The sequence below is a fragment of the Sebastes fasciatus genome, chromosome 4, assembly GCF_043250625.1.
Source record: "Sebastes fasciatus isolate fSebFas1 chromosome 4, fSebFas1.pri, whole genome shotgun sequence".
NCBI lineage: Eukaryota > Metazoa > Chordata > Actinopteri > Perciformes > Sebastidae > Sebastes > Sebastes fasciatus.
The window spans coordinates 5,514,919-5,528,401 of NC_133798.1; the positions used below are offsets into that span (position 1 = coordinate 5,514,919).

At 40.2% G+C, this 13,483-nt stretch overlaps 1 protein-coding gene across 3 annotated transcripts in view; it reads right to left on the minus strand.

Annotated features, from left to right (window-relative positions):
• Positions 1–5,085: 5,085 nt before the first annotated feature.
• Positions 5,086–13,483, minus strand: part of ripor1 (RHO family interacting cell polarization regulator 1) — a 67,976-nt gene continuing 59,578 nt past the window's right edge. For all 3 annotated transcript variants that reach the window (XM_074631608.1, XM_074631607.1, XM_074631609.1), the window contains exons 17-24: positions 11,731–11,842; positions 10,871–11,006; positions 10,023–10,184; positions 9,768–9,926; positions 9,462–9,658; positions 8,138–8,221; positions 7,843–7,933; positions 5,086–6,191 (exon numbers count right to left, since the gene is read on the minus strand). In XM_074631608.1, coding sequence (XP_074487709.1) covers positions 6,094–6,191; positions 7,843–7,933; positions 8,138–8,221; positions 9,462–9,658; positions 9,768–9,926; positions 10,023–10,184; positions 10,871–11,006; positions 11,731–11,842 — 1,039 coding nt within the window. In that variant the 3' untranslated portion in view covers positions 5,086–6,093. The remainder of the gene's footprint in view (positions 6,192–7,842; positions 7,934–8,137; positions 8,222–9,461; positions 9,659–9,767; positions 9,927–10,022; positions 10,185–10,870; positions 11,007–11,730; positions 11,843–13,483) is intronic.

Genomic DNA, 13,483 nt, shown 5'->3' on the forward strand with positions numbered 1-13,483 from the left:
TGTTTCCAATGCTGCACAATGATCAAGATTGTGGGGAAAAATATATAGTGTGCTGACTGCTTCACACTCTATTCATTCTTAAATAAAGTATCTCATCTATGTCTTATTGCATCTCTTTTACTATCAAATCTCGAGGCACTTAAACATTCGTAAGATGCTTTATGGATGCAGAGATATACAGCTGCAGAACTAATAGTGGTAAATACATTTAACAGTGGAAGACTTCATATGTACATACAGCGAGTCCCTCCGCGTGACATCAGTTCTATATTATGATTCCAATGACACTGCAGTCTGTTGCTTATTATATGCTGTAGTTAGAACTAAACATCCAAATTGAACACAATATACAACTAGCTTGTTGTCTGATCACCCCTCACTTCTAACATCTGAAAATAACATCTGAATGTCAGTTCTTTTCAAGAACACAACAGTACATCAGTAAAATGTATGTAGATTTGCTATCATCGGTCATTGGGCTGAGAGGACGCTCTAGTAACGGTGCTCATGAAATGAGAAAGGCAGAACATCCCTGTCAGCAGTGTCACCATGAAACAAAATTACAATACACTGTTCCAACTGTTGTCACACGGGCCAGACATTTTTTTTCATTGCCATTGGTCAAACTCAGTGTGGATAACTTGCTGGACTACAGTCAACTCTTTAGAAACATTGACACTCTTTAAAGAATGATACCAGTGTTTTTGCATTTTTTTTTTTTACCCATCTACTAAAAGCCACATTCTTGACTTAATGCTGGCAATTTTCCCAAGCTTGTAGTGTTGTAATTTTTTTTAATGTGTACAGTATCAATAGAATGCTGTAGGAATGAGCCCTAAAACCTGGAAATGAGTTAGCATTTTAGAACTTCCGGTTCCCTCGTCTCAGATTTTTTTAATGGGTTTTTAGTTAGATGCCTGAAATAAGTTGTGTGGTTAAGAGACAAGCTTAAGAGATTTTAACATTTTGTTCTACGATGTAAAATACATCAGTAAAAGTGGCTAAATGAGACTACTAAATATAATCACGCAGAACACTAGTCCGCCTTTAGCTTAGCGGTGCTGACATGAAGTCATGTGACCGTGGTGTAGTTCATTTATAGCCTAACGTTAGCTTTTACTTCTGCCGATTGCCTTTACGCTTCAAAAATCATAAAAGTGGTGTTCATTTGTGAAGATTATCTTGCTGAACAAAACTTATAAGTATCATAAACGTGTGTTTGCCACAGTTTTTTTTCCTGCAATAATCCAGAATCCAATGGAAAAATTGGATCCCATTGGCTTTTTGTCGAGGGAACCAGTGCCATGCTAGCTTCCTGGTTGGTCTACAAAAACATGTCATCCCTGCAGCACTCTATATCGAGTTACAAAGAGCTGACGCTTGAGTTTGGTAATCCATCACAGTGAACATCGTTACATTTTGTTACATCATTGTTGTAGACGTGATGTTTGCTGTGATAATCCCGTACTTAAAGAAATGGAAACCATTGGCTGCCTTGAGGGAAAAATGTTAAAAATGTTAACAACATTAAGTCATAATTATAAGATACTGTATACATGTTGTTAATATGAAATACTGAGTCAAAATAATAAAATACAGATATTGTAATTAGGAGGTCAATAATTACAAAATAAGGTCTTAAATGTTTTTTCTTTGGTGAGTGCAATGGGCTTACTTTGGAAATGGTCAGCAGCACTGTAAAGCTTTTAGCATAGTAGTTATTTGGCATAAACATGCAAAAACACCGGTATGACCCTTTAATAATTTGTGATTCCATGTCTGGGGCCAATTTACTTGAAATGCAATCCAGTTCTATCATAATTATTCATATTCAATTCAGATGTCCTAGGATGCCAACACTAACACAACAGAGACAAAATGGAAAGTCTTATTCTTTCTTGAAGTCAGAAATCTTAAGTTTGAGGTTCAACTGCTATTGATGTGAATTTAAAGTGAACTGATCCCAGACCTGGATGGACCAATCTATCTCTGCCCAGTAATCTGTCTCTGTCTTCTCCAAAGACAAAGTCCTCCACAGCAGTCTGTGACAGTAATGCAAATATTCATTGACTCCAAACAGAACACCACTCCATTTACAGCAGATATGTCAGTGGTACAGTTAAGTGCCGCAGGAAGTCATTCAATGGATCAATTCATCAAACTGATCGGATGAATGACCGTATAACAGTAAAAACGCATCTTATAAAACAAAGTATACATTTACAAATGAAGACTCTGCAAAGATAAAATCAATTTACAAACACAGAATATTGAATTCCAGTGGCATATTATATGTATTTCCATAAAGAATAAGATATGTCATTATTGTAAAGAGTAATGGCACTGAGTTGCTTAAACCTTTCTCTGTGCAGAAGCAGCTCAGCACATTTTCTACAGTCTCAACCCTTTATACAGAACTACAGTGTGAGCTATGCTTTCCTTTCTTTTTAATCTGTTGCCAATACATTGGCAGCATTAAACATAAAGGCCTGCGAGACAGAGAATGAAAAGCTTTCATTTTTTATCTCTTGAATTGGAAGACATTTCACAGTTAATTTGCCAGCAGTAGCAGTGCTCGAGCTGCTGAATCTCCAGTATCCGTCCCTGCATCAGCCACATGTCATCCTGAGCGACACAGTGAAGCCCTATACCTGCTGCACCCATTACACGTGGCTTTATAATACAATCGGCTAAAAGGACTGCAGCTCCACTGACAGATCCAGGAAGAATGTAAAAGAACATGTACAACATATCTTTTCCCATCATATTAACAAATGCAATCCACTTAATATCTCCTGGTTTCTCAGGGTGTGGCTCTCCAACAACACAGTCCTCTGACCTACAGGAGGATACTGCAAAGTCAACCTTGAAAAAACAAGAATTTGATGCCCACTGTGATGCAACATGCATGAAGTTCAGTTCAGCAGGAATAAGTACTGCTTTGCACTCAAAAATAAAGATGATTCAAGATGATTTGTTTTGACTTTTTATATTTCTGCTTGGATGCCAGAACAAAAAGTGGTGTTTGCTGTGCTACCAGAGGGCAGACTACTGACGCCTCGTATTGACGCTCATACAGCATCTGAAACCCCCCTTTGCATCCGTTTTTGTATGTTTCTAAAACAGAATACCTGACAATCACACCCACCTCGTGCAGCGATTGGCCAGGTGTTTGGGGGTGTTAAAGTAGGTGGTGTTTGAACATTTCTGTAAAGGTCTTCTCTTTCATTCTTCACACAACTACCTCTGTCACTTTTTGTGTAAAGAAACAGGAAATAGTGTGACGTGTGCAATGCTATCCCTGCTTGTATGATTCATTGTGTTGTGAATACGGAGATACAAAAAACACACAAAGTTCTTGGAGAGAGATGAGGGAGGCAGTGGGACGCAGCCAGTAGGAGACTGGGATGGCAGGTTTTTACACTCCACCTTCGAGCGAGGCCATGCAGAATAAGTAGTTATACTTTTGCCTTTAGATGTAGTCAGACGACACGTTGTACAAACGAGTTTGTTTGAAGTGCGAGTGAAGGTCATAGCCTTAACGGAGGGGAACATTGATTACAGCAACCAATAACTCTTAAGTCTAATCATTTATTTATTTTTTATTCCGAAACTATCCTTTAAAGGTTCTCTGTACGATATTCAGAGCATTAATATAGCAGCACACAACTGTCTATTATAAAGATATAGAGGAGTAATGTCTACCTGAGCAGAGAATGAAGTCTCTCTCTCCCTCTGTGTGTGTTGTAATCAGAGCTTCTGTGCTTTGTGTTGACATAGACGGGCCAGGTGCGCATGCTTTTAGTGCATGTTTGTGCATGTGAGCGTGCCCCACTGGCTAAAGGCAGTGCTCCGCACTGCACTCATACGGCGGTTACAGCTGATAGCGCTGTCCCGACCCACAGCGTTGTTGCGGAAGCATAGCACCCACCCTTCTGTTCCCCCCCAGGTTAACACTGTTAGCTCTGGCAGCACTATTGCCGTTGTTAGCACAGTTAGCGCTGTTAGCACAGTTAGCGCTGTTAGCACAGTTAGCGCTGTTAGTACCGTTAGCTGCCAAGCCCCCAAGAAGAGCGCCAGTTGTTGATCCCAATTTTCTTCTTGGCCAAACGGCGGTACTACAACTTCTGTGTCCGTCACGTGATGCTATTGGGCCCAAAAAGACTTTTTCCCATAGACTTACATTGGGGAAGAGACGTCTGTAACTCAGCGGATAATTTTTTTTGAGGTGAATCAACATCCCAGTGCGAACACTCTAATAGCCCTTATTTAAATCATTAGGTCCTAAAAGTTGTAAAATGCAGTAATGGCTGAATCCAGAGTTATTTCCCTTCCTCCGTTCATGTGAGTGAGACCCAGACCGAGGCTGGAGCGCAAGCCATGACGACGGCGTGACGTTGGGACCCCGTGACCGAGTCATGTGACCGAGCGGACGCTACTGCGCATGTCCGATGGGCCCAATGGATGCGGAAGATCGCCGGACGATCTGGGTACTTTTCCAGACGGAAGTCGAGCCATTTTGGCTTCATGCGCCACTGAGCAACTTGGAGGCCCCGCCTCCAACGCTGTATCCAGTTCTCTTTACACATCCATGTTAGCTGCCAGCTCAGCCGTCGCCATGTGGAGGCAATAGAAATGCTCTGAATTTCGTATTGAGCACCTTTAAACTAATACTTCAGAGTGACGCTTCTGTCATAATCTCAAAAATCTGATAAAATCAATGAAAAAGAAATTAATAGGAGTTCAGAATATCTATATTTTGAGAACAAAGCAATGCTTTTTCCTATTTAAGTGAGTCCCTCACAGTGTCTATGCATGGGCAGTAGTCAGGTCTGGTCTCAGTCTTTAGTCTGGTCTCTCGTGGGTGTTTGGACTGTTCTTGCCTCATAGCCGTCGGTCAGTTCTCCACAGAGACACTACATTCTTTAATATATCACCTTAACCGTTCTGCACTGTGCAGCTAATATATTTCATTTCTAATGCTATTTGATTTCTAGGAGTAGTAATCACAAATCACGGTTAGCAAATAATGCAACATTTAGGCAGAGTTACAAAAAACAGTATGAAGGATATTAAATCGGCACGTTTTTGTTTTATTTTTTTTGGTCTCTGTCTTGATTTGGTTTAATTTGGACTCGGCCGTGACTCTGTCACAAAACCGCTCAGACTCTGACTTGTCTTGAGTTGTCATGACTACAGCCTTGGTGCAGGTAACCACAGCCATCTGGCAAAAAAAATTAAATCAACAAACACAAGTAGAGAGCCACAATGGCTATAGTAAAGGCAGAATTGCATGAGAAAATGTGTTGTTCAGTTTGCAGGCATGTCCCTTCACAGAACAAGCTGTACATCTGGAGCAGCATTGTTCAAAAACGCCTTTCAGCCTAAACAAGAGACAACAGTATCCATTTAAGAAAAGTAATTTTATGTAATGGTTGGGGTAGATGGAATATTTGCTCTCGGTATACCTACTGGTTCACCATGTCAAAACCACAGCGAGTCAAAGTAATAAAACTTATCAAAAATATAAGAAACTCAGCATTTTGGGTACTAAGTAGGCTAAGAAAATGTGAATTATCTTACAAAGTGACTTTAAATAGCTTTCTAGGCTTTTGCTAACGTACTTCAAAAATAATTAAGTATTTGTGTCGGGGCCATGGCTGAATGGCAGCGATGGGAAGGAGTTAGACCAGTTTTTCTTCTTCCCTCAGTATCTACTTTCTACTCCTCTCTTTATCCATCCTTCCATTCAAGCCTGCTCCCATTGTACATTCTTCCCCGGCATCTTTTACAGCCCAACTGAGTAGTTGGCAACGCTTGATAAATATAAACTGGTGTGTGTTTGTAGCTTACTGACTTTAAATGTTTGCCCAGTGTATAGAAGAATGTCTATCCTTGATGTGAGTATTATTACAACCTCTCTGACAGTGTATATACTCTATACCACATGTTATATTTGTCTTTGTATGTTTTAGTGGTAGTAATGGGGAGGAAAAAAAACAACTTTATATTCTCATTGTGATATTGTGTTAAAGCACTGCCAAAACACAACATTCATATTGTGTGTGTGTGTGTGTGTGTGTGTGTGTAGTGTTAGAAAGCTGTGCTGGCCATGCTTCCCGGAGCGAAGAGTCTCGGTATGCTGTCCTGAGACGTCTCCACGTGTCTGTGGGCCATCTTCCCCTCCTCACCTGCTCCAAACAATTAATTGAAGAACAAAAAAACAAAAAGTGGAATGAAAGAACGGACAGATGAATGAATGCATTCATGCTCTCCACAGACATTTGTGTTGGACAAAGTCAAATGGCAGAAAACAAGCAAGGTTTCGTACTTCTGCCTTAATTATTGTCCTATGTCACAAATATATGAATGAATGGAATAAAAAAAAAAAAAATGAATGGATGAAAAAATACAGGTAAGCCTTCTTTAAGTCACCATAGTTCAAAAACAATCAATGTCACAGGTACATATACGGTTGTAGCAACTCATATGTAATAACTGCGCATAATGTAATAGTATAACTGTAATAAAAGCTCAATATAAGAAAATCCATGAGCGCATAACAGTAATAACAGTTCTGTGTATAATGTGATAATTTATTACATCATTAGAAAATGATTACATTATAAACTAAGCAAAAAAAAGAACAATGAGAGAACCTTTACAGAGATGAAATGTGAAATAATCGTTCCATCCATAATGATTCCAGTCTGGAATCTTTACCTCCGCCAAGGCCCAAGGCCTAGGAAGGAGGTTATGTTTTCACTGCCGTTGGTTTGTTTGTTTGTCTGTTAGCAGGATTACTCCAAAAGTCCACAATGGATTTGAATGATATTTTTTGGAGGGGTGTGGTGTGGCACAATGAACAATCCATTAGATTTTGGTGGGGATCCTGATCATGAACCGGATTCAGGAATATTTTTAAGGATTCCGATGAGCCAGAACATTAAGACCTCTGGGTATAACTCATGCGCAGTGTAGCTGATGACTCGTTGATGACCCCGTGACCCCGCCTCTTTCCTTCAGAGACCGATACAGAGAGAGAGCGGGGGGGTGGGGAGGGACAACTGTAGATTCAGCATTTTTTCACATTAAACTCTGTGAAATTACAGTTGAGTTCGACCAAAGCATACTTGGTGATTGTTGGAAAGAGCAACGACGACGGTTTAGCTGACTTTTACTTTGTTTCTGTCCAGTTTGAATGGAATGTTTTACGATGCTCTGCTACGTACAGCTGATCTCAACATAAACAAAAATACACGTGGATGATGGCGCCAGCTGAACGGAGAGGTGGGCGGAGGTCTGCGCTCTCCGAGTGCCATTCTAGTTATGCATGGAACAAGTATTTCAGATGTTAAAAATCACCAGTATATTAAATTCAGCATCATCTCTGTAAAGGTTCTCATTTGGATATCTTGTAGTCTCACATCCAAGAGGCTTCATCAATATGGAACTGATTGATGAAAATGTCCTCCTGACCAAACAGACAAAGTCCAGTTGCTTTGAATTAACTACTCCACTTGTGTCATGTAAAACTAGAGGGTTCCTCTGCTTTAAGAAGACAAGGAGAGTCCTCTTTTTTTTTAAATGACTGCACTGAATTTATTCTTTTTTCTTTGCTTAGTTTATAATGTAATAATGTTCTCATAATGTAATAACTTATTACATTATGCACAAAACTGTTATTACGTTATGATCTTATGGTTTTATTACATTATGAGCTTTTATTACAATTACATGATTCAATTATGCACAGCTTTTAAATCACGACTTGCTACAACAGTTTATCCAGGAAATGTATCGTTTAGCTATCATTCTAACTAAAGTGATCATTATTATTACCGAGCACTAGCAGCGCTTGTTTGGCAGCATCTCGGACTTCGTCCTTGTCCGTCCGACAAAGATACACTAACTGATCAATGCTTTCTTTGGCCTGGAATGACAACAGATGGGATACAGTGGTCAGTATGATAAGGACATACCGTATTATACTGTAAACACAAGCTGCAGACAGATAAAATTTTATGGCCGTTACATTAACCACTGTCACGTCATAAACTAGATCAATGTTGCCCAAAAATAGTATTCTGATAGTATTTTGACAGTTCTGGATAAGAGCACAAACTGTGTTTTGTACCTTGAGACAAGCTAAGGCCTTGCATCCACAGACTCTGGTGTCCACATCCTCATCTTCCAGCAGCTCCAAACAGCTGACCAAAGCCTGAGGAGGAGAACATACACAATGTTGACTTCTGCAGTACACCTTATTATGTACTGACTGATCTCATGATGAAGCCCTGGGGCCTCATTACAGAAATATATCCCAACTGCTTGTCCTATCTTAACTTAAGTTTCAAAAGACAGAAGCAATTCCTAAACTCATGGCTGCGCCCTATCCTATCTCAGACCTTCTATTTTATTTGAACTTAAAGGGGACATATCATGAAAAATGTGCCTCACAAACCCAGCAGTGTGTGGTGTAATATTTTAATGAAACGCCAGCGGGGACTGTGGTCTAAGAGGAGTCATGGTTTGACATCGCTTATTGACTACCATTAGTATCTTAGTATGCAAGTTTTATGACCTTCCACCTTCTCTTCCCCTCTCTCTCTCTCTCTCTCTCTCTCTCTCGCTCTCTCTAAAACACACACAGCGAGTGACATGGCGCTCAGCCCTCGATTGTCTCTGTAACGTCTCTGTAATTATTTCAGTCCTCAGTCCAAAAGTCAAAAATGTATTGATAAAAGAAAGATGTAATCGTTTCCAAAATTCCCAACATGTCTCACATCTAATGAAATATTCTCCTTCAATCCATATTTGTCGGCATTTAGTCTTTCAAAAACAACTTTTTCACTGTGATCAAAAACCTGTGTACTCTCCCACACACACCTGTATTAACGGGGGTGTCTAGCATAACAGCACCATAAATTACATTTATACATCCACAATAACACCAAATCATATTTACCCATTTTTCTTTTAGGGCGATAACGTCATAAAATATGATGACAGACATTCGAAGCCTCAATCAAAGCTTTGCTCCACAGCAACAGCTGAGACAACATATGTCAATATGTAATTTACATGTGTACATTAATAAAATAAGAAGTTTAACTGACAATTATTTTTGGTGCCGATTAGCGAGGGTAGCTACGTTTAATCGGCTAATCGCGCATATCCCTAATTAAAGCATGTAAACATGTTCTAGTTGAAACCCAAAATACGTACATAAGTATGAACCTGAAAAGGAGCATGATATGTCCCCTTTAAACAGCAAAATTTGGAGCGACATTCTCAGTATTTCAAATTAGATTGAGGTCAGAGAGAATGTCAAAAAGAAGACAATTTAGTGATTAAAAAATATGTTTAAAATATGGTATATTCTTAGCAAGATTTTGGTGAAACTATGAGTATTTGAAACATACTGTGCACACATACATACACACTCTGTGTCCTGTTACCTGCTCTCTCTGTTTGGGCTGGGCAGCCAGGCTCCTCAGCACAGAGCTGGCAGAGGCTGACACTTTGCCTCGTGGGTCTTTCAGTAATTTGGCCACAGCGTGAAGTCCTTCTCTCCTCAGGCTGCACTCTGCAGGACGCCGCAGAGCGTGGACGATCACATCCTGGTCACATGACGCCAGGCTCTGCACCAGCCACACTGTTGGAGGGAGGTTATCACTGATTATTGTCACTGATCAGAAGCTTCTACTGCATTCATTTAGCTTTGTGTGTGTGTGTGTGTGTGTGTGTGTGTGAGAGAGAGATACCTTCTTCTGCCAGCTCAGTGATGAGTGTGTCCATGTCACTGATGCTGTTGGCCTCCAGGTAACTCCACAGCTGGAACAGCGTCACCATCACTCCATCTCTGCTGCTGCCCCGCCGTGGTAACCTCTGGTCCAGCACTCGCTCAACCAGACACAAGAACACTGGACAAACACACACACACACAGGCGTTAACATGGCGCACACACACACACACACACACCCTACCATGTGCTGTACACACACAGATGTTGTTGTACCTGTGTCGGCCATGTTGCTGGCCTTCTCTGGCAGTATTCTGGAGTAGGCTGTAGACAGCGTAACCAGGAAGCTCTCAGCAGAGACACTGTACACGCTGCCCTGCCCCACGCACTGTTGCCATAGTGACACAGCACCCAGACACAGGCCCAGCTGTGGTATCACTGTGACAGAGGAAGATAGGACAGAGTGTTGAGAGTGGAAGGTAAGAGAGAGTTGGCAACAAACTACAGGTGTGTAGTTGAGATCAAAATGAAGGCAGAGTTTGAAGATGGGTGTGGTCAGAGCAAGGGCGCCAGAAGTATAGGGGGGTAGTAGGCAGTTTATTTTTGGCATCATTGGGCAAAAATTCCATAATAACCTTTCATCATATTGTAATTCAAGTGTTCTGAGAAAAAACTAGACTTCTGCACCTCCTCATGGCTCTGTTTTCAGGCTTTAGAAAATCTAGCCCGTGACGGGAGACTTTGACCAATCACAGGTCATTTCATTGAGAGAGCGTTCCTATTGGCTGTGCTCCGGTCATGTGACCGGAACTTGGCGTTCCTTCACCAGATTTCACGGCGCGACGGCGTCTCATTTTACAGCTAAACCATACACTACAAGATGATTCTGAAAACATTTTAGATTTAATCAATTTCTGGTCAACCGTCATTGGACTCCCATCGAGGGCTCAGTGGAAAAGAGCTATTAAGGTTTCAATTTGTCAGTGGAAAGTGTTCATATGTGACACCATGGCGATTGATGATTTAATGGCTCTTCTGCATATCAAAGAGATGGCTGCGTGTAATGTTGAGACAAACAGAGAGCAGAGGCACAGACAGACACATGTATGGATGCTAGAGCTCACCTTCAGCAGGCTGTCTGTGGCGTCTCGGGTTGTCCTTGGCGATGCGTCGGATGATTTCAAGGACTCGAGCCTCTCTCAGCAGTCTGTCCAAGGCGTACATCTCTCCACACCGCAGCGGACCAAACATACCCAGACACTACAGACATAATGTCACACATCACTTGACGCAAAACATATTCAAAACAGTGAATCTTTCAAACTAAAACACTCATTTGGTCCTCTGTGGTCCGCCTCTAACAAGACGGTTATGTTGCAGTTTTAGAGATTATACGGCATGTTTATCAAATAACGGTACAGTCTTATGTTGGACTGTTTCCACAGATAATCTGCCTTTACTACTACAACATGTAGTGTTAGGACTAGCACCACAATTATGACTGAAAAAACGGCTTCATGTTGTATTTCAACCGTCGCTACTTTTCGAATAACGCAGCAGTGAGACTACCGTAACTATCACAAACACTGCAACTACTAGAACTGCTAACGCCACTTTTTAAAGAATGTATTACTTTGATTTATTGATTTCCACAGGTTACAAAGTCATTTAACTGTCTTTTGAAAAAGTAATGCCAACCACTAATAACACTTAAAATGTTCACGCCAGATAATACACACCTGCTTCTTCAGAACATAACTTCAAATTCAAATTGTATATATGATAAATAAACTTTTTGACCTCTATTCATCTATAAGGTGCTTCTTATGTCTAAGATAGATTGGCACAACAAGCGTTCTCTGCTAAGCTGGAACCTTGACAGACTGAACTCAAGGTCGCAATGTCACACAAGCATGTGTACTATAAGGCAGCGAGAGACCTCTGCTGGAGTGTGGGAAATGACTTTGAGGACATTGTCTCCTACCAACAGCTGTGTGCTGCAGTTCTTCAGGTGGTCCACCAGGCAGCAGTCTAACGTGGTGCAGCCTGTGGTGAGGGGGGAGGTGGGGCTGTCCCAGCCTCTGTCCCGCAGAGACCTACGGACACACAGGAGGAATGTTCAATGACATCCACCTTGTTATGGGAGGCTTCCATTAATACCGTTAGTGTCAGAATTGAGCCTCCGAAGGCTCTGACTTCAGTTCAGTTTATTAGTCCACACACGAGACAACAGACAATATAAAACAGGAAACACATAATCAATATATAAAAGCCTTAAGACAGTGTTACAGTGGTGGTGTATAAAGTAAAAAAGTGAAGTATGATTGCACACAGGAATGTTTGTATGTATTGCAGCTGACCCCTGAGCAGTCTGTAGCTCTGTTCTGACAGCAGCAGCTCTAGTAAATGTCGCCTTTTCCTTTACTCACAACTTTTCTTGATAAACTCGCCTTTCAAATATGTTTGAAAGTGTGGACTCCTGTGCAGGGTTAGTCTGCCCTACCCCTAACCCTAGCATGTCTACCAAAACTGTCTGTCTGTCTGTCTGTCTGTCTGTCTGTCCACCACATTGGTGTAGGCTGAAACACCATTGGATGGATTAAGGTGAAACCCTGGTTGATCCCTTGGTGTGAAAGGGGTATTAGTAACATCAACGCGTTACGGAAGAAAAGGCAGGACTTCAATCAAGGTGTTTCAGGCAGTGAAGGAACAGTGTTTCTGTAGGGGAGAGTAACTCCCTTTGGCCTGGACTTTGGGCTTTGTAACTTTGCAGACCTTTTACATGCACAAAAAAACTATATGACACACTAAAGCAAAGGGAAAGAACACAAAAGCATAATAGGTCCCTTTTAAAATCTGAACCTAAAAAGGATGTTGATGTATGAATGACTCCACTTATGGGTAAGAAATGATGATGTGTAGTTCAAGCCGAATGTTATTTAATGTATTTAATTCATTTAATTTAATGTTAATGTCATATTTTATATTGTATTTTATACGCATGGTAGGATGCTGTGTATTGTGTGTGTATATATATATATATATATATATATATATATATATATATTGCATATTGTATTACATGTGTGTATTGTATATTATAAATAATAATATGCGCATATACGAAAAGATAACAACTAGTCAATATGATTAAGATAAATATGTAAGTAATGAATTTGTATTTTGATTTTGATTTGGTATTCTGGATTGATAATGAATTTATATTTTGTTAAGGATAATTATATCAGTTATTGATTTATATTTTTGTATGACAGAGATAAAAGGTAATAATTATTATATTTAGACAAGTTTAGGAAAATGAATTAGAGTATATGTTTAGCTCAATAAGGAAGCTGGTTAAATATCAATGAATGACTTATGGGGAAGGGGTGGGATTAAATAAGTTTGGACTTCTTCTAACTCCTTTTTGAATATGTAAACCAAGGCATCAAGTGTTTGACAATTTCTTTTACTTATGCTTTTCATTGTATGTAAATATAACTTTTTTTTCTGGCTGTCCACTTGTTTGTATGATCATTCTCCCTTTTTTATTTTTTATTTTCTTTTATTTTACATGTTCGAAATACATTTTGAAATGAAATATTTCACATAATGACCCCAATCACTTTCCCACAGTGAGGCATAGAGAAACAAAGAGCACTGGGATCAGACCGGTACGTTTTTAGCTTTAGGTATAAGAATCTACATCAGGAGGAAAACAGTGGGATAAGTGCATC